The 19,760-nt window shown below is 45.1% G+C and overlaps 1 protein-coding gene and 1 long non-coding RNA gene across 10 annotated transcripts in view; both read right to left on the reverse strand.

The window, feature by feature from the left end:
• LOC310657754 overlaps positions 1–19,760 on the reverse strand; it is a 197,638-nt gene that overhangs the window by 17,187 nt on the left and 160,691 nt on the right. The gene's annotated exons all lie outside the window — the stretch shown is intronic.
• The window catches only part of SLC4A4 (solute carrier family 4 member 4), a 190,775-nt gene that overhangs the window by 13,372 nt on the left and 157,643 nt on the right, over positions 1–19,760 (reverse strand). For all 9 annotated transcript variants that reach the window (XM_083398253.1, XM_083398254.1, XM_083398249.1 and 6 more), the window contains 7 exons: positions 18,389–18,459; positions 13,798–13,986; positions 12,807–12,920; positions 11,086–11,247; positions 6,106–6,284; positions 5,779–5,851; positions 1,945–2,013 (listed from right to left, as the gene is read on the reverse strand). In XM_083398253.1, the coding sequence (XP_083254379.1) occupies positions 1,945–2,013; positions 5,779–5,851; positions 6,106–6,284; positions 11,086–11,247; positions 12,807–12,920; positions 13,798–13,986; positions 18,389–18,459 (857 nt within the window). The remainder of the gene's footprint in view (positions 1–1,944; positions 2,014–5,778; positions 5,852–6,105; positions 6,285–11,085; positions 11,248–12,806; positions 12,921–13,797; positions 13,987–18,388; positions 18,460–19,760) is intronic.

Raw genomic sequence — 19,760 nt, forward strand, 5'->3', positions numbered from 1 at the left:
GGACACAAAACATGCACTCCTTTTTCTATTAAGCACAGAAGAGCAATGCAATTAACAAGGTGCCAGAAAGTTAACAGAAACATGACCAGCTTTTCCTGGTGCCAGTTCCAAGATGCTAGGCTCTCCGAGGCAAAGAGCTTTCGTGCAGCGTTTTCTCAAGCGACAAGACAATCATTTTAAAAAGCGGCTGAGGTTTCAAGATTTGCCAAGTTTTATGAACTGTGAGCTTCCCATGAGCTTATGCCAACTCAGCCACGTCAACTCAAGCCTCTTCATAAATTGGAGGGAGAAAGTCTCATTTTAGGGGCAAGGCTAAAATTCATCATACAGCTACAGAGCAGGTCCCTATGACAATTGGACCTGCTGGTATAAAACCGCATTTTACAGTTAGATTCCTTTGAACTAGGTGGCAGATGAAGATTTTGTGGCCCCATCCGCATGACACATTTAAAGCAATTTCATACCACTTTAAGGAGCTAATGCTTTCCTGCTACCACAGGATATAATGATGATTTAAATATACAATACAGATGAAGTCTGTGTTCAGAAGGTTTTTCCTGAAGTGTGATCCAGTCATATCATGGAATTTTAACTGTGCATCTATAGAAATGTTCTTACTGTCTGTTTGTTTTAAAATTGGTAGAAATGGTTTTGTTTTTAAGAGTCATTTTTTCTGCCTTTGATCTCATTTTATCTTACTGTGCACTACATCCGTAACTTCACGCTGTGAAGCAGTTTACACATTTGCAAAAAAAGGAAGTACACAAATTTCGGCCACTACGTTCCAGAACCAGGAGTTCTCAGTGGTGCTGTTTTTCCTCCAGAGATAAATGATTAGAACTGCAAACCAATTATCTATGTTGCTTTCTATAGAGTTCACAGAGAAACATAGGGGGCCAGTAAAAGACCCCAGAATGTGGGTCAGTAAGAGGGGTATTAAACCCACCAATGTCATGCTTAGTTGACCAGCTCTCCTTGCTTTTCCTGATACCCTGACCCTGCTGATATTAACAGGCTTAGCTTTGAAGCTAATTCTTTTTTTTAAAAAAAACATTAATAATACATGTATTGTTTTAATTAATAAAGCATGTATCATTTCAGGGCAGGGCTGGATTAAGGTTTGATGAGGCCCTAAGCTACTGAAGGTAATGGGGCTCTTTATATGTTCAGCTGTCCTTTGCCAACAACAAATTGTCACTGTTTATTTGTGTTGAATATGCTATATGGTAATTTATGGACCTAATAGGTATCTAAAGCCATTTGCACATGTTGCCATGCAACCAGTACATGCAGAATGTCGGCAGCCTATATATAGAAATGAGCAAACCCGTGATATTTTAGGGAGCAGGCTAGCAGGTGGGGCCCATGACTTACATCATAGGAGCCTACACAACACAAAACACTGTTGCTGTATGTAGGTTTTATTCTATTTGTTTTTTATCTTATATTTCGGAAATGTACATCCAGTGTGTTTTTTTCCTTTACATTTTTTGGGGGGCCCCAAGAGAGTGGGGCCCTAAGCTATAGCTTGTTTAGCTTATACGTAAATCCAACACTGTTTCAGGGAATGGTATAAATCTGCACCACAGTCCTGTACTTTGTGTGTGTGTGGTGCGCATACTGGTCAATTTTCTGCATGCCTTTCCGAATGAGAACGAGATGGAAGACGAGAGAGCAGGGGACGATGTTAATCAAAATAAACAGAGTTCCAGAAGAGGAAACATATTGGCACGCAGCTGGAAGATAGCAACAATGGGGTCTCCTGCACCTTATTGGCCAACTGACTAATTGAGCCATGTGCTTTATTTCCAGGAGCTGAATGATCTACTTCAGATGTGTGAGAATGAGGAGGCGGTTAATGTTTACCATCTTTCCCGACAAGGGACTTCTATAACGTGCACCCCACCAATCGGAAGACCTTGGGTTGCCAAGGAGAAAGCTTACCTGAACTCCATTAAGGGAAGCGACGCCCATATATAGAAACACGCCATACAGCACAGGCATGGGAATAAACTAAAAGTGGGAGAGAGAGAGAAAAACATGAAGTAAGCAATTCCAGGCACAATTCAAAGTGTTGGTGCTGACCTTTAAAGCCCTAAACGGCCTCAGTCCAGTATACCTGAAGGAGCGTCTCCACCCCCATCGTTCAGCCCAGACACTGAGATCCAGCGCCGAGGGCCTTCTGGCTGTTCCCTCATTGTGAGAAGTGAGGTTACAGGGAACCAGGCAGAGGGCCTTCTCGGTAGTGGTGCCTGCCCTGTGGAACGCCCTCCCACCAGATGTCAAGGCAATAAACAACTATTTTACTTTTAAAAGACAACTGAAGGCAGCCCTGTTTAGGGAAGTTTTTAATGTCTGATGCTGTATTGTTTTTAATATTCGGTTGGCAGCCGCCCAGAGTGGCTGGGGAAACCCAGCCAGATGGGCAGGGTATGAATAATAAATTATTATTATTATTATTATTATTATTATTATTATTACCCAAAAGAAGCAGCAGCAACTATGTCAAAGGATATGCAGAGCACAATTGCTAACTGCAGTAACAGGCACAAGCCACTATATGGCAGGCAGTGCTTACTCAATGACCCTCCTGAACTACTTTATATTTATACTTTATATATTATGTGGTCACTTTTAAGCACCTCCAGTGCACAGCAAAGTAAGACACACACAAAAAGCACATGCCAGGAACTTTAAGGAATCAGTTCATTCCCTATTGCTTTAATAATCTCTTAGAGATCTGACCTGCAGGAGAACACATGACCCCAGTGTGTTGAGGAAAGAATGCTCTTTACTACAATCACAGTGAATTGAACATGACCAACGGTCAAGAGTGAAAAGCCCTGGGGGCTTCTCTATGTGCTCAGGATGGGGGGGGGGGGGAGAGACGTGATCCAAATGTCTCAGGATTACTTCAGAATGCAAGGTTGGGAACGTATGTTTAAATGCCCAGGTGGCATGACAAACAGCGAGTGAACTGGCGGAGGTATCGCAACTTGCATACGAGACAATTTGAAATTCACCCCGTGGGGAGCACCTCGGCAGCCACAACTAAACTCCAACCTGGTTTCTTATGACCTTGAAAGAATTCCCTAAGCTGCTCATCTTTAGAAATTCCTGTCTGGCTTGGCCTGACCTGAGCTCTAACTGGCCTCTCTCGTTTCTTCCCCGTCCCAACTCTGCAGGTAGTTTTACTGCTACGTGCATAGATCAAAAAAGACTCTCCAGTTGCTATTTCTGCTTAAATGTCCTGAGGGCATATTTATTTTTTAAAAGGAGGTATTAAATCACTTTTTGAATTTTCCCACAATGGCATCATCCTGGAACGCTTCATGCTTTCTCTAATTTTTCTGTTTTAAAAAAGAAAATGCTCCATTTTCTAGAGCGGGAGATGTCAGCCAACACAGGAAGGGAGGCCTAGGGGCATGGAAAACAACGAAACTGAGCTTCCATGTACAGAGGCACTGTATAGCAAAAAGCTCTTCCCACCATGCCTTGCGTTGCTGCTTCAGTGATCCACCGTCAGATTTCGTGGCTATGTTTTATGCTTCAGGGTTTGGTTACAAATGATTATATAGACCCATGCACTCGTATGCAATTCTACCTCATCTGTTAATGAACAACCCAGAAGCTGGAGGACTGGTTGAAAAAGTTCTCTCTTTTTTTAATTAAAAAAAGGAATAAAAGAATTAAAGAGGATACAGGCTGTGAACTCTTGCCCTTGCCTTCTTGGTCAAGCAGGAAAAACAACATTTAAGATGCTGCACCTCTTTTTAAAGACACAGAATGCTGCTCACACGTTGCCCTGATCTGCTCTGCGTACTCAATATGCTATTCCTACCCAAGGTTGCAAACAGCACTAACTGCTTTATAGCGAGTCAAGCCATTTGTTCAGCTGGTGGGTCACAGCCTGACTTAAGGTGAACTGCAGCAGCAATTTTGCTACTCTGTCATTGTTTTGGGGCTTAGTTTCATAATTTCAATTGTTCTAATTGTATTTTTGCTGTTGTTGTTACCTGCCACGAGCCGTTTGGCTATGAGCACAAAATAATAAATAGTGATATGAGCCTGCAAAGCGGAAAGCAATAAAACAAAACAAAAAAACACCATGCCCAGATTTGAAACATACAACCCTTGCAAATTCGGGGAAATTCCATTTCAGCACCACCAGGTTAAACCACGAAGGATGGAACTGCATGTTATGAGCAGCTCAGGGCTGCTACCCAAACCAGGAGTCTGCTGTCCACACCAAGTTCCTCCCTCTATGTCAGGGGTCAGCAACCTTTTTCAGCCATGGGCCGGTCCACTGTCCTTCAGACCATGTGGTGGGCCGGACTATATTTTGAAAAAAATATACGCATGGATTCCTATGCCCCACAAATAACACAGAGATGCATTTTAAATAAAAGGACACATTCTACTCATGTAAAAACACACTGATTCCCGGACCGTCTGCAAGCTGGATTGAGAAGGCGATTGGACCGCATCCGGCCCCTTGGCCTTAGGTTGCCTACCCCTGCTCTATGTTGTATGCAGTACTATAACCCTCACATCCTAGAATCATAGAATGGGGGGGGGGGGAGAGAGAGAATTTTTCTATATGCAAGTACAGCTGCTAGAATAGTGATTACTGCTAGGTGGAAGGCACAAACTATCCCCACAAAGGAGGAATGGATTTGTAAACTAAATGAATATTTAATTTTGGCAAAAATTAACTGCTATAAGAAGAAATCAGTCAAATCAAAAAAAATTTAAGAAAGGTGTGGAAATGTTTTGATGAATATATGGCTCAAAAAAAAAAGATATGCTAATATGCCTAGATTGAAATGTGAAGTACTGGATGGAAGAAAAATTAGTAAGGAAAGATAATAAGAACATATAGATGATTTGAGAAGACTACAGAATGCGAAGATTATTGTAAATTGTATGATGTGGAGGAAATCGAGTGGGGGGTGGAGGGAAGTGGGAGGAGGGAGAAAAGAATATGATGGATTGAGGAAATATCAATGTAAATGTATGGGGGGGTGGGGAGGAAATGGTGTTGGCTTTGGTAGATTTGTAATGCAATATGTGAAAACCGATAGATAGATAGATAGATAGATAGATAGATAGATAGATAAGGTGGGGGTGGAAAGGAACATGAGGGTCATCTAATGCAGCCCCCTGCAATGAAGGAATTTTTTTGCCCAATGTTGGGTTCGAACCAATGACCCTGTGATTAAGAGCCTCACGCTCTACTAACTGAGCTATCCACAGTGGCCAACCAGATGGTTCTACTATGGGTTTCCCTTGATGTGGAACAAGGGTGGAGACCTGTATAACATGACATAGCATGAGGACAAGGAGGGATAATTTGCAAAACATTATGGGCTGGGCAGTGCTGTTTTTGGTGACAGGCTTGTTCTTCACAAGACATGTAGTTCCACCATCCTGGTAGGGGTTTTTCAAGTGAAAGGTGCATTGTGCTTTTCAAATTTAGGGAGGCACATTCCCTGCAAGTGTTGTGGCAACTCTTCAATGGTTTGCCAAAAACACTTTTGCCCTAAAACGTTCTTGCCTGCCCTCTGCATGGCTTTGCTCCCGAGAAACATTATTACTCTACAAAGGCAATGACGTTTTGAAATTCTTCTTTTACAGTAATTTATTACAGCTCCTTAAATGTGTTAGAAAAATCCTTCCAACTGTTTATGGCAGACTTAGCTTTCTCAAAACAGACACACACAGCACAGCGTTGTGTGGAGGGTGAAGCAGAGGCAAAAACGTTGAGCAATCATTTACCTTCAGAATGGGAGCCATGAAGACTGAAATGCCCGTCAGAATGAAGACAATCACTCCTGTCACTCTCTGCTCCCTGGAATAAAAGCCAGCAATTATCAGACCAGTTCCTATTAGAAGTTTTTCACCGTCATCCGAAGATAGCGAATTGCCACGAAGAACTATTATATACACAACAGACTGGAGGGCCTTTTATCTCTTCATTTCTTTGGGCTGTGCTACTAAGCTAGGTTCCCTCCTACTCTCTGTGTAAGACTCAGATTATGGGCTCCCTGAAGAGTGCCACTCTTCTCTAGTTGCCCAATGTCAGGGCCGGCCCTGCTGGCATACCTGACTCCCAGGAACTTGGGTTGCTCCCCAGGTGCAGACGTCTCCGTCTCCATCTTCAAGCTGTCAATGTGCGCGATGGAGATCACCGTAGCAGCAACGTACCAGGGAAGGCCCATGAAGGAACATATAATCATCAGCACAGCGACCAAGAACAGATCCAGGTGATAGCCAGCACCTTTCTGCAAAGAGGAAAGAAGAGGAACAGTGGTAGGCTGCTTGCTGCATGTGGTGGGAAGCCATGCTGGAAGAAGCACAGAAACATTACAGGATCAACCTTGACCCTGTTTGCTAACTTGCTGACTGAAACGGCTGGATGAGTGCTCCAGAAATGGCTCTATGCAGTGGAGAAGCACATGCAAACAAGGAAAGGGGCTTATTTTTTTATCTGAAAAGTTGCAAGTAAAGGTTCCTGGGCAGGCAGGCCATAATTTAAAGTTCCTGGTGGAGGACAGCCCAGGTATGTTTAGTTTAGAGAAGAGGAAATTAAAGGAGAGACAAGACAAGTGTCTTCAAATATTTGAAGGGGTGCCATGCCTGAAGGAATGGAGCAGAATTGTTCTCTGTTGCTGCAGAAGGCAGGGGGTAGAATCAATGGGTGGAAATCACAGGGAATCAGATTTTAGCTTAACTTTAGGAGAGGCATCTTAGGGGTAAGAGATGTTTGACAATAGAACAGAGGTGTTGGTATTTAAGCAGAGCCAGAGCTGAGCATTGCTGTAGGGTTATCCTTTACTGCAGATCTGCACTGAGTTTTGCTCCAGAGAAAGGCAAGAGAAAGGCCACCCCCTGATATCTCAGTGCAAACAGAAAGCAACCATTGTTTATGGAATGGTCAAATTGGATTGTAACCCACATATATGGCTATGTTTGATCTCAAGACCCACCTTTAGCTAAATCCATATATCATCTTACCCACCCACCAGTTTCAATGTGTAACAATTCTCAAGACTGCACAATGGCTGGCTCGCTGAAGGAACCTAAAAGCCAGGGTTGTGAAACTGTGTTTTTTTGGTAAGGCAAATATTATAGGTGTGACTCACTCGGCTGCAAAAACACAAGGAACTCGGAACCTATTAAACATATTACAGAGCACACCTGGTTCCCACAGAGGAGGTAAACACTGAGGTGAAGAAGAAGAAGAGAAGAAGAGTTTGGATTTGATATCCCGCTTTATCACTACCCTAAGGAGTCTCAAAGCGGCTAACATTCTCCTTTCGCTTCCTCCCCCACAACAAACACTCTGTGAGGTGAGTGGGGCTGAGAGACTTCAAAGAAGTGTGACTGGCCCAAGGTCACCCAGCAGCTGCATGTGGAGGAGCGGAGACGCGAACCCGGTTCCCTAGATTACGAGACTACCGCTCTTAACCACTACACCACACTGGTGGTACTTGCGTCCAGGCTGTGCATTTCAAACTGCAGTTTTGAACTCTTCCTTCTGATGGAACTGGTGTTTCACATACAGTCATACCTCGGGTTGAAGTAGCTTCAGGATGAGTATTTTTGGGTTGCGCTCCACAGAAACCCGGAAGTAATGGAGTGCATTACTTCCGGGTTTTGCCGCTCGTGCATGCGTGGAAGCGGCGAATCGCGACCCGTGGATGTGGGTTGCATTCGCCTCAGGATGCGAACAGGGCTCTGGAACGGATCCCGTTCGCATCCAGAGGTACCACTGTAGAGGGGACTTTGGGGGCAGGATGCAGCATCACAAGGGCCTCCACCCACAGTATGAAGAAGAGTTTCAAAGCAGCTAACATTCTCCTTTCCCTTCTTCCCCCACAAAAACACTCTGTGAGGTGAGTGGGGCTGAGAGACTTCAAAGAAGTGTGACTAGCCCTAGGTCACCCAGCAGCTGCATGTGGAGGAGCGGAGACGCGAACCCGGTTCCCCAGATTACGAGTCTACTGCTCTTAACCACTACACCACACTGGCTATTGTATGAAGTACAATATAGCCCAGAAATGAAGATCTGCCATCTCAGTGACAATTGGGTCCTTGTTTATCTTTCAGCAAATCCTCCCCTCTTGACTGCATCCTCTTCCTTGTTACTGATATGCACTTTAACAGGAAGCTATTTCTGCCAAGGCGAGTAGCCCTGGTGTGTGGTGAACTGAACACTAATTGGAGCCTGGGAACAGACTCCTGGCCTCTTCTGCCGAAACCCCTGAGGAGCAACCAATCCTGAATTCTGTGGGTTTGTTTGTTCTTCCACAACTGGCAGAGTAGTAGGTTCTGTTCTCCCCATTGCCTCCCCACGCGTCACATGAGCCTTACAAATCCAGCATCCACGGAGTGGGAGATGGGCCTCGCTAAGAGATGCCGTTATTATCATTTACATAACACCATTAGTGCACATGGCAATGTAGGCTCTTTGGCCTGAGAAATCTAAATCTAAATTCTGACACAAGGAGAAGTGGGGGGAGAGAAAATGAAGGTTAACAGGATGAATGTGCACAAACGCAGTGGGCTTCAGCCTTGTTTCAATTCCTGGTGATGACTAAGGAACAAAGCTCCATTAACTACGGAGCTTTTCATAGAATCTCAGAACTGTAGAGTTGGAAGGGTCCCTAAGGGTCATCTAGCCCAACCCACAGCAATGCAGGAAGCTCAGCCAGATTCAGCTGGGGTCTGAATGGGACGAAAGATAGAGGCAAGAAGCGGTACCACATAGGTGTTTTAAGAATTTTGGGCGTAAGAATGGGTGCAGCAAAGAATGGGTGTGATCCAGTGTTCCCCAAACTGGTGCCTCCAATGTGTTTTGGACTACAGTTCCCATCATCCCTGACTGCTGGCTGGGGCTGATGGGAACTGTAGTCCAAAGAAGCCAGACGGTACTAGATTGTGGGTGGCTTGCATAATCATTTGGCAGAATGGAAGCTCTATGCGCAGCTGGCAGCATATGAATTGGAGTTACAAAGGCTGTTGAGAGTCTGATTTAAAAATGTGCTCAACTATAATCAAGATATAAGGAAAAGGGGGAATGAATATGATGCCATGGATGGGAACTCTGAGGCCCAAGGTGGCTAACAACCCATTGAAATCAAGCCCTCCTAGCCACTAATAATATGGCCTACTATATGAGCTTGGACAAATGGGGCTCATCCACCTGGGAAGAGAAACCCATCTAGGAAAAGGGAAACTCTGATCCTAAACCTCCACTGCCATGCGGGATATCTTTGGGAGAAGAAAAGGCTAAGGAATAACTCCTACACAAATCCAGAGTCGAGTCCCTAAGACAGCTGAATGGCATCTTGTATGCCTCCTTCCGGCAACTCCTGCAGCCAAGCTGGTGCCAAATGTCTTGCTCTGCTTTCCTCTGGACCACATCAGCAAAACCAAGAGGGGGGTCTTGTCGTCTGGGCAGCCCAGGACCTCCACACACACTGCCCAGGGCTAATGCAGCGGTTTGACTTCACCTCCAGAGGCACACCCCACGCTGCCCAAATGTTCATTTTGCTTTGGCCAAGTTGAGATGACAAACATTTTGGTTGCCCAGAGTTGTCCCTATGGTCCTAAATAGCAAAACAGCAGCAGCAGCAGCAGGAGAATAATAGTATATGGAGCCTTTCTGAGTGCAATACACAGCTTGGCACACAACCATGTGGCGGAAACAGGAAGATCCATCTGCTGCACGCCCACAGGAACTCAATGCTCTTGCTGAATATGTGTGTGTGCATGTGTGTGTGTGTGTGTGTGTGTGGTTCAGGTTTAATTCCAGCTACTCACCTCACATTTGGGCATGCAGAATTCGAAGGAAACTGCACATAGCTCCCATTATTACCCTCCTTGTAATTGTAAAACAGTGCTATGGAAAGTTTGACAGCTGTTCAAATCCTCCTTTGGTTGCTGCTACAGAAGGTGAAGTAACTACCTCTGGGAGGGGGTACATGACGAACTTTGCTAGCAACCTACAGAGACTGGTGCCCTTCTTCTGCAGCAGATGTGGGACCAGGTCCTATCTAAGCAAGAATCAGCCTCGGCAGAGGTTTGAATAAGAGCCTCCACCCAGCTATATGCAGATGGAAGAAAAATAGTACGCAGACACCGGTATGAGATAAACAAGGAGTAAATGTTCATTGAGAAAGAAACCAAGACCGGTGGAGTCCAAAAACATACTTCCTGGGCAGCATTTCCTGACCTAAAGCCAAAACAAAGGCCATCTTTATTTCTTTAGAAAACATTTTCAACTCCTCTTTCTTCGGCGCAAACTAGATATGACAAAAGAAACCGTGTTTGTTTAATTACAAGTTTGCTCCATTCACGTATAAAGCGCCCACGGGGGTGGGATCTGAAATTCATATCAAAAGGGGTTCACAAGTGCAGATAGCTGAATCCTATGACACCTTGTTAGTCTATTGCCCCAGGCATTTTCATCCTAGACCAATTCACTTCTGGTATCTGAGCTGAGCAGAGACAGAGAAACTTTTTGTACAACAGAAAAAAACCCAACCCTTTTTTACCTATAGCCTGGGTTACCAAAACTACATAATGGTAAGACTAGCGTGAGGTGTATTGAACTAGGCCAGTGTTTCCCAAACTTGGGTCTCCAGCTGCTGTTGGACTACAATTCCCATCATCCCCATCTAGCAGAGATGATGGGAACTGTAGTCCAAAAGCAGGTAGAGGCTCAAGTTTCGGAAACGCTGTACAAGGCCAATGGTAAGGAACCAAGGACCTTCCTGATGTTGCTGGATTCCAGGTCCCATTAGCTCCAGCCAGCATGCTCAATGGTCAGAGAGGATGTGAACTGAACTCTAGTCCAGCAACCACTAGAGATACACAACTCTCCCACCCCTGACCTTAAGTACAGCTACGAAGTGACCCTGAAGACCACATTGGAAGTGTGTGTTTTTTGCCAAAACATTTGAAGACGTCCCTCTGAAACCTTGGAAGGTTAGAAAGTTACCCACCCTAACTTCGTTGGTGAGATTCTCATAATTATACCCCTGAGCTCCTGGATTCATCCCTGTTCCAGGCACCAACCTTGAGTTTGTGTTCTTTCCGGTTGACAATAACAGCTGTGATCTGCTGGTCCATGAAGATAAGGATGGTCACCAGCAATGCAGGGATGGCTGCTGCCAGATACACCCACCAGGGATTCTCGCCAAATGGCGGGACGATCCAGCCTCTGTGGGGGCTTGTTGGCTTCGGGGAAAAGGAGATGAAGACGAATATTAGAGAGACATAGCAAAAAACGTATCTGGACCAAATGAACACTTTGCTAGATCACTGGAACACCAAGTTCTTAGAGAAGAATGCAGGACCTTCAGGGACCATAACAAAAAAAATAAATCCCAACCAGCAGGGGCGTATTCTCACTTCTTGGTGGCACCTTATTAATTTGCAAAATGTTCCGAGCTGCCAGTGTTAATGCTTGGCAAAGAGCATAAAATCAACAACAGAATTACATCCATAGAGCAAACCAACCACCCATCAGTAGTTCAGTAATACATCAACATAACACCTTGGCGAACAGATGAGTTTTAAGAAGGCACCTGCCAATACTGAAGGTCTGATGTTCCTTGGGGGCATATTCCAAAGGATAGGTGCCACCAAACTAAAGGCCCTTGTCTTAAGAGGACATAAAATGGACCTTGGGAGAATAAGGAGCCACAAAGTGTCTCTCCAAAGTATTGACGTGACCAGGCAGGATAGTCAAGTGTTATAACCTGGCCCCATGTTGTTCAGGGCTTTAGTTCAAGAACTTAACCTTGGCTTGGCAGCATATTGGGAGTGAGTGCAATTCTTGTGGCCTTCAACAGCCTTGCTGCAGCTCAGAGAAGAGGGCAGAAAGAGCCAACAGGGTTGGCGAGGGAAGCTCAGAAACCCACAAAGCAGAAAATAGTGGCAGCACTGGCTGCTCTCAGGGACGCTTCATACACTTCTGTAGTGTAGTAGCCAGTTTCATGTAGCTGTAATGCCTGCCAGAGGGAACCAGGTGGGAGAGTCGGATAATGCTAGCTTCCCACATTAGTGCTGTATATTAGGGTTGCCATATTTCAGTAAGTGCAAATCTGGACACAAAAGTTATTTTATTTTGGCCAAAGCTGTTGAGCATTTTCGGCAAAATCGCCCCAAAAAGACGTTTTTGAGCTATTTTTTTTAAAAAAGAAAAACAACACTGGTCAGTGAGAAAGAGGAGGATTGGTTTGAGAAGATATTGAATCATTTGGGTAGGTTTGAACAATTTGAGGCAATTAAAATGTTAAAAGTTCAATAAACCTTGTGGAGGGAGGAGTGTTAATGTATATAGAAGTGTACATATGGCTGATTTGAATATGTTATTATTGAATATTATTGAATATGTATATTATTGAATAGGTATACCCAATGTATCAGCCGCCTAGGGGGGTTTCACTGTTTGTGTTTTGGTGGTTGGTAAAAAATAAAATACTAAAAAAAATTAAAACAACACTGCCAACATGGGTTGCCATACGTCCGGATTTGCCCTGGACATTTTGCTGATTTCCACCCGGATACTGCTTCCAACGGCAGTATTCTGGGTATGTCCAGGAAATTCCGGATGTATGGCAACCATATGATGTGCCCATCCCACACAGTACCCAGATGAATTACATTACATCATGGGGAGTGGACAATGGAGAAGCAGCATCCACAACACAAAGGGACATGTTCGCCATCTCAATACATAACAAGTTTCTTGCCTTCTTTTATGGGAGCTGAGGATGGAATGATTGACTTACCTTGAATTCGCTTGGCACAAGGAGTTTCGGTGTGTCCACACCTACCAGAGCATCAATTCCACAGAAAATGAAGATGGAAAGGATGATGGCAAAGTCGCTGATCAACTTCCTTGCCTGGAAAAAACACAGGTGTTGATTGCGGTGGTTGTTTATGTATTATATGTATTATGTATTATATTCTGTTGTTATTCTTATTTGAACTTCCTAGTTCCTTGTTACACACGCACACACAAAAAAAAGATCTCCAAGCAACTTACAACATATTTAAAAGCATTGGCTTAAGTAAAAAATACATCGCAATAGTAACACACTTAAGCAAAATAGATGTAATTCATTCAAAATATGCATAGCAATCTCCTGCCCAGCAACACACATAATAACAGTAACAGAAAGGTGCATTAGCACAACAACATCATCATAGTCCGTGTAACTGCTCTTCATCCCATGGGGTCAAAGGGGCAGTGCACAGAATAACCAGTCAAAACACAAAGCTCTAACCCAAAATATGGACATTAAAATTATTTTAAAAATTAAAACAATAAAGTAACATTCAGTAGGAAGACATTCCATCCTTAGTTAAAAAGTAGTACCAGGCTACTGTGAACAACTATTTCATTCTACTTCGGCTGCCACTTAAATAAGGCACTGCCCAGTGAGTGTTTGATGGACACAGAAGGAAAAAGCAAAGAAGCACACAATGAAATCAGTGTTCAGAAAAATGCTTCTGAAGAATGCCATCAGCTGGTTCTCCAGGAACCAATGGACCAGAGAGGCAGGTGAAAGGAATGCTGACAATGACAGAACCCTTTGCAAATATATTCCCCCTGACCTCTGGACTGGATCCTTGGCTCTGATGATCTGGATTCCCTGACCTCTGGACTGTCTTATGTGGATTCTGCTCTCAGGCAAGTGTTCCTTGCAGACTCCTAGCCCCTGCTCACTCAGCAATGAGACTTGGACGGGGCTATGACAGACATGCCAAGATACTTACGGTGGTTGGGAAATAACGGCTGGTCTTGAACTTCTTCAGGGCCATCGAGCAGGTATAGGTGCCCAAGAAGAGCATGCAGGACATGAGTGTGATGTCGGGGACGTATTTGCAATTGTTGCCGAAGAGGACTCCCCCGTATTTCAAGCACTCCTTCTTTCCCAGAGATGACCAATCGATCGTGCCATTGTGCTGCAAACCAACAACAGAGATGGCATCTGTTAACTGATTAAGAGAAGCTTACTCTCCTGGTATGCCCCACGGAGGACCTTAAGGTCCATAAATAGCAACACCCTAGAGGTCCCGGGCCCTAAGGAAGTTAGATTAGCCTCAACCAGAGCCAGGGCCTTTTCAAAACTGGTTCCGGCCTGGTGGAACGCTCTGTCTCATGAGACCAGGGCCCTGCAGGATCAGAGTTGTTCCGCCTGGCCTTTGGCTTGGAATCAACTTGATTCCCTCCCCCTCTTTTTTCCTTTCTCCTCCTGTGAAGAGGCTGCATCTTAATGTTTTAATGTTGTATTTTAATCTTGTTTTTAAGTTGTATTTTAATCAACTTGTTTTTATTATTGGTTGTTAGCTGCCCTGAGCCCGGTCTTGGTCGGGGAGGGCAGGGTATAAATAAAAATTACTACTACTACTACTACTACTACTACTACTACTACTATTACAACAATCCACCGTTGCTGTCTCAATCCACAAAAGGCATGTCACAAAGCTGGGTGAAATTCAAATAAGCCCCCAGATGAGGATGAGACCCCCCCCCCCATTTGCTAAATTGCAAAGGTGCTAAGTTTCCTGCAGTGCTGACAGCGAGGACAACAGCAATCCAGGGAAGACCAGTGGCCACTGGGAGACCAACAGCAGGCAAAGCCAGAATCAATGATAGAATGGACCAATTCTGGTTTTGCTTCCATCCTCCTCCCTGCTGCATTCTACAATGAAAACACTGGGACCACACTGAAATGATACTAAGTAAGGAGGTAGAGCTTGGTGGAATAGCCTCCCCTGGAGTAATCTGTCACGCAGGAGTTTTGGCTGTGTGAACCCAAACTTTATTTTGCCTTGGGGTACATCAATTTGAGAAGCTGAGCACAACACAGTAAGATCTCACCAGTAAGTGGGCACGGGCAGCATCTTTAGGTTTGCCATCGTCTTTTGCTTTTGGAAACAGCCTGGGTCCTCTAAACCCTTTCAGGAAAATAACACAGGACCTAGAATGATTTAGCCAAAAGCAAAAGCTCCTGCCGACAGCTTTTGTCTAATCTTAATACCGCAGTAAGGGAAGGAGGATTCGCAGAGATCTTTGTTTTTGCTTCACCTTCCTTCCCAACCCTCCACATTTGTCCCATTGTGTTCCTCTGTGTCACTTTTGAAGATTGCCATCTAGCACTCGTGATCTTCCTTCAATCTATATTCAGAAGCGCTACACCGGAGGCATGCGGTCCTCTTCAGGCTATTTCTTTTATCACCCAGTTTTCAGAACAGGATTCCTTTTGTTCAAGCCCCAAAATCTCACTGCGAAGGCAGATTTCGCTGCCAAGAAACCTTAGGGAGGATGGCCCTCCCTAGCGCTGCGGAGTGAAAAATAAAATAGAATCCAGAGACCACGGTGGTGCAAGAGGCAATGTAAACTTGTCGAGAGAGGACTTGGCAGGCTCTTTTGATCCATCGGTGTCAGCAAAATCATGACTCGACTCTACTGCAGCCTCGGAAAATGTCTAAGGAAGTCTCGCTCCAGTTCAGAGAGCCTCTCAATGCTCTCGTTGACTCTGGCAAGTGAAAACTGTCACCAAAGAATCAGGCCACAACTCAGTGCAGGGACAGAGGGATTGCAGCCTTCCAGGCGCTGCCAGACTACAATTCCCGGCAGCTAATAAAGCCAATGCAATTCTGGGCTGCATCAATAGGAGTATAGCATCTAGATCAAGGGAAGTAATAGTGCCACTGTATTCTGCTCTGGTCAGACCTCACCTGGAGTACTGTGTCCAGTTCTGGGCACCACAGTTCAAGAAGGACACTGACAAACTGGAACGTGTCCAGAGGAGGGCAACCAAAATGGTCAAAGGCCTGGAAACGATGCCTTATGAGGAACGGCTAAGGGAGCTGGGCATGTTTAGCCTGGAGAAGAGGAGGTTAAGGGGTGATATGATAGCCATGTTCAAATATATAAAAGGATGTCATATAGAGGAGGGAGAAAGGTTGTTTTCTGCTGCTCCAGAGAAGCGGACACGGAGCAATGGATCCAAACTACAAGAAAGAAGATTCCACCTAAACATTAGGAAGAACTTCCTGACAGTAAGAGCTGTTTGACAGTGGAATTTGCTGCCAAGGAGTGTGGTGGAGTCTCCTTCTTTGGAGGTCTTTAAGCAGAGGCTTGACAACCATATGTCAGGAGTGCTCTGATGGTGTTTCCTGCTTGGCAGGGGGTTGGACTCGATGGCCCTTGTGGTCTCTTCCAACTCTATGATTCTATGATTCCCTATACTATAGGTTTGTTGTTATTGTTTTGTTAGACTACAATTCCCATCATCCCTGACTATTTGCCTTGCTGGCCGGGGCTGATGGGTGATGGACTCCAACATCTGGAGGGCCACAGATTCCCCACCTCTATTTTATATAATGTTTGTGATATACAGTACACGTAACTGAAATGTACGCATATTCTCTCCCTATCTATGTACTTCTTCCCTTCCCTCTTTTCTCAGTGGTGTCAAATTTAAGACAGTAAGCCCCATGGGGCAGAGACTTCTCTTTTTGGGGCTCTGTAAAAGACTAGACACCAATGGCACGGTATAAATATTGATGCCATCTACGTATAAAGTGTGCCGCTGCAAAATCAGCAAAAGAAGAGAGCCCTGCCTCAACGAGCTTGCAACCTACTTTTTGCAAGGGAGGGAATGCAAGAGAAAGGAGAGGCAACGATTAACAAGGAGAGAGAGAGGAAGGACCAAGAGGAGGGTAGTAAGAGCCAGGAGCAAGGGGGTGGGGAGGAAGATGCCAAAGCGAAGAACAAGAAAAGCTGACCCTAGCAAGCCAGGCTAGAGGAGGCGGCGGGGGATGAGAAGGCGGAAGCTATTTTGGCAGCCGATGCACAGGGGGACTGATGGGACATGCCATTTCCTATGCAAACACAAGAAGCACCTTGAGGCTATGGCACTTTGTCACAGTACATTGTAATGCTCAGCAGTTTCCTCCTCTTTTTCTGGCTGCCTTGCAGAATTTCTAATAGGATGCCCTTCCCATTCTTAATAGCCACTTAAAACAGGCCAAGGATGCTATATGGTTCCCCTTGCGAGGGTGAGTTATGTGCAGGCAAGGGTGCATGGCCCCAGTTAAGGCATGTATCTCACCTGCCCAGCATCGTTTCACAGACCACAGGACAGACACAAGCAGAGGGCTTGTCGTCACTGCACATTGCTCCTCCCAGAAGCAGTCCTCCTTGGCCACTGCCTCATCTCCCTCCACGCAGGCTCTCTCTATCACTTCCCCCTCGTCCCCATGCGTACAGGGTCATGCTATCATTAGGGGCAGCTGGAAGGGAATGGCAGCACTGTGATCCTGGGGCCCCTGCCAGCCAAGTTACAGTGCTTACCCCGAAGGGAGAGGTGGAGCAGAGGTCAGCAAGCGCAGAGGAGAGCCAATCGCCAGTCTTGCCACTGAGCCCACACAGCACTGATCCGCCTGATACTTTGACCTTCCTGGTAAGCACAGTGATGTGACTGATGCACAGCTGGGCACATGGCCCCCGCAACTGCCCACCAGCCTTCACTCTGTCTCCCATTTGCTGCCATAGGAGTCAGTGTTGCACAGAGGTTAGAGACCTGGGAGACTTCAGTTTAGATCAGGCATGGGCAAACTCGCCCCTGCAGATGTTTGGGGACTACAACTCCCATCATCCCTAGCTAACAAGAACAGTGGTCAGGGATTATGGGAATTGTAGTCCCAAAAAACATCTGGAGGGCCGAGTTTGCCCATGCCTGGTTTAGATCCCCACTCAGCCCAGACGCTCAGCAGGCGGCTTTGAGTCAGTCACTGTCTCTCAGCCGGACCTACCTCACAGGGTCGTTGTGAGGGCAAAATAGAGAGGGGAAGAAGTGTGCATGCCACTTTGAGCTCTTTGGGGGCGGGGTGTGGAAATAAAGGCTAATAATAATAATAATAATAATAATAATAATAATAATAGTGCCCATGCTGAAACACTCCCCATCTGAAATCCCACCAAGAAATCACCAGGCTGTTGATTTTAAACACCAGGTGGTGTTTCATTTCCACATGAAAAGTGGAAAGAGTTCAGGCATTTTTAATTCCTTCTGAAATCAAAAGAACTTGTTCATGACTAAATGATTTAAGCACACACCGTTTCCCTCCAACTCTATCAGTTTGTTCCTTTATGTTATGAATCTGGGTACGGGGGGGGGGGGAATTAAAGCTATAACCCTCTACCCACTTACCTGGCAACAAATGTCACTGAATTCCAAGAGATTAAAAATAAAAGGTTCAAAAGAGTGGCGAAGCACTGAAGTGTAACAGATAATGTAACTTGCACAGAACACAGAAACGTCAAGTGTCCGTTTTCCTCATTAGCTCAGCTTACCATCTCAGTAGAGTTACTTGCAGGCCAATAAGATGGGGTTGTGGCTGTCACGTTAAATGCAGAAGAATTAACTGCAAAAGACAAAAGAGAGCAAAGCGCAGCGTTTTGAAAGAAGTGCTTTAAATGTTATGGGAAACAAGTTGCAATTAAAAAGAAACTCACAGCCCCTTCGCCTATCTAAAAATAATATCCAGTTAAGACTCGCAATCCTCTTATGCTTCAACCTATAAACAGCCCAAAGAGCGATTCTGAATTACTCAAAAGACATAGAAAAGCTTCAAAAAGTAGACAACACTTCACTCCAAAACCTGCACCGCTCATCATTTGCTTTCTACTCAATACAAACAACAAAAAACCCACCCCATAATTGCCCTGGATTATTTCGGTGCCTGCATGACTAGAGATTGGAACCCTTATCAGTATTCCATTGCAAAATCATCATTAATAAATCCTCATGTTATCCAGGAGATCAAAGTGCATTACAAGATCAGAACTTTCAACTCTTTGCCATTTTATTCCTTCATTATATAGGGATAATAGTTTGAGTGCTAAAATGGTTGTGCTTGCAGTTAAGGTGTGTTGAAGAAGATTCAGCATTTCCTTTGTGGGTGGGTGGGTGTGGGTGGCAGGTGGGTGTGGGAGAGATCCTCCAACCTGTCAGAATTTCAGAAAAGACTGAAACATGCCTGCAGAGTACATTAAAGGAATGATACAGTCATACCTCGGGTTGAAGTAGCTTCGGGATGAATATTTTCAGGTTGCACTCTGCGGTGACCCGGAAGTAACAGAGTGTGTTACTTCCGGGTTTTGCCGCTCACGCATGCACAGCTGCTCAAAATGACGTCACGCACATGCACGGAAGCAGCAAATCGTGACCTGCGCACACGCAGACGCGGCTTGCATTCGCTTCAGGATGCGAATGGGGCTCCGGAATGGATCCCCTTCGCATCCAAAGGTACCACTGTACTTAAAGGAACCACAAACAGTAGTTTGCATCCCTTCAATATACTTGTACGCTGTTGGAAAAATCACTGGCGGTTTTTGTTTTTCAGACCACAGTGTCATAGAACCATCAAGTCATAGAATTTTAGAGTTGGAAGCGACCCCAAAGGGTCATCGAGTCCAAAAGGAATCTCAGCTAAAACATCCATGACAGATGACCATCCAACTTCTGCTTCAAAACCTCCAAAGAAGGAAATTCCGCCACCTCTCGAGGGAGCCCATTGCACTGTCGAACAACTCACTGTCAAGAAAGCTCTTCCTGCTGTTGAGTCGGAATCTCCTTTCTTGTAACCTGAAGCCATCGGTTCAAGTCCTCCCCTCCAGAACAGGAGAAAACAAGCCTGTTCCTTTTTCCATGTGACAGCCCTTG

This window comes from Podarcis tiliguerta (genome assembly GCF_965153285.1).
Source record: "Podarcis tiliguerta genome assembly, chromosome: 9".
Taxonomy (NCBI): Eukaryota; Metazoa; Chordata; class Lepidosauria; order Squamata; family Lacertidae; genus Podarcis; species Podarcis tiliguerta.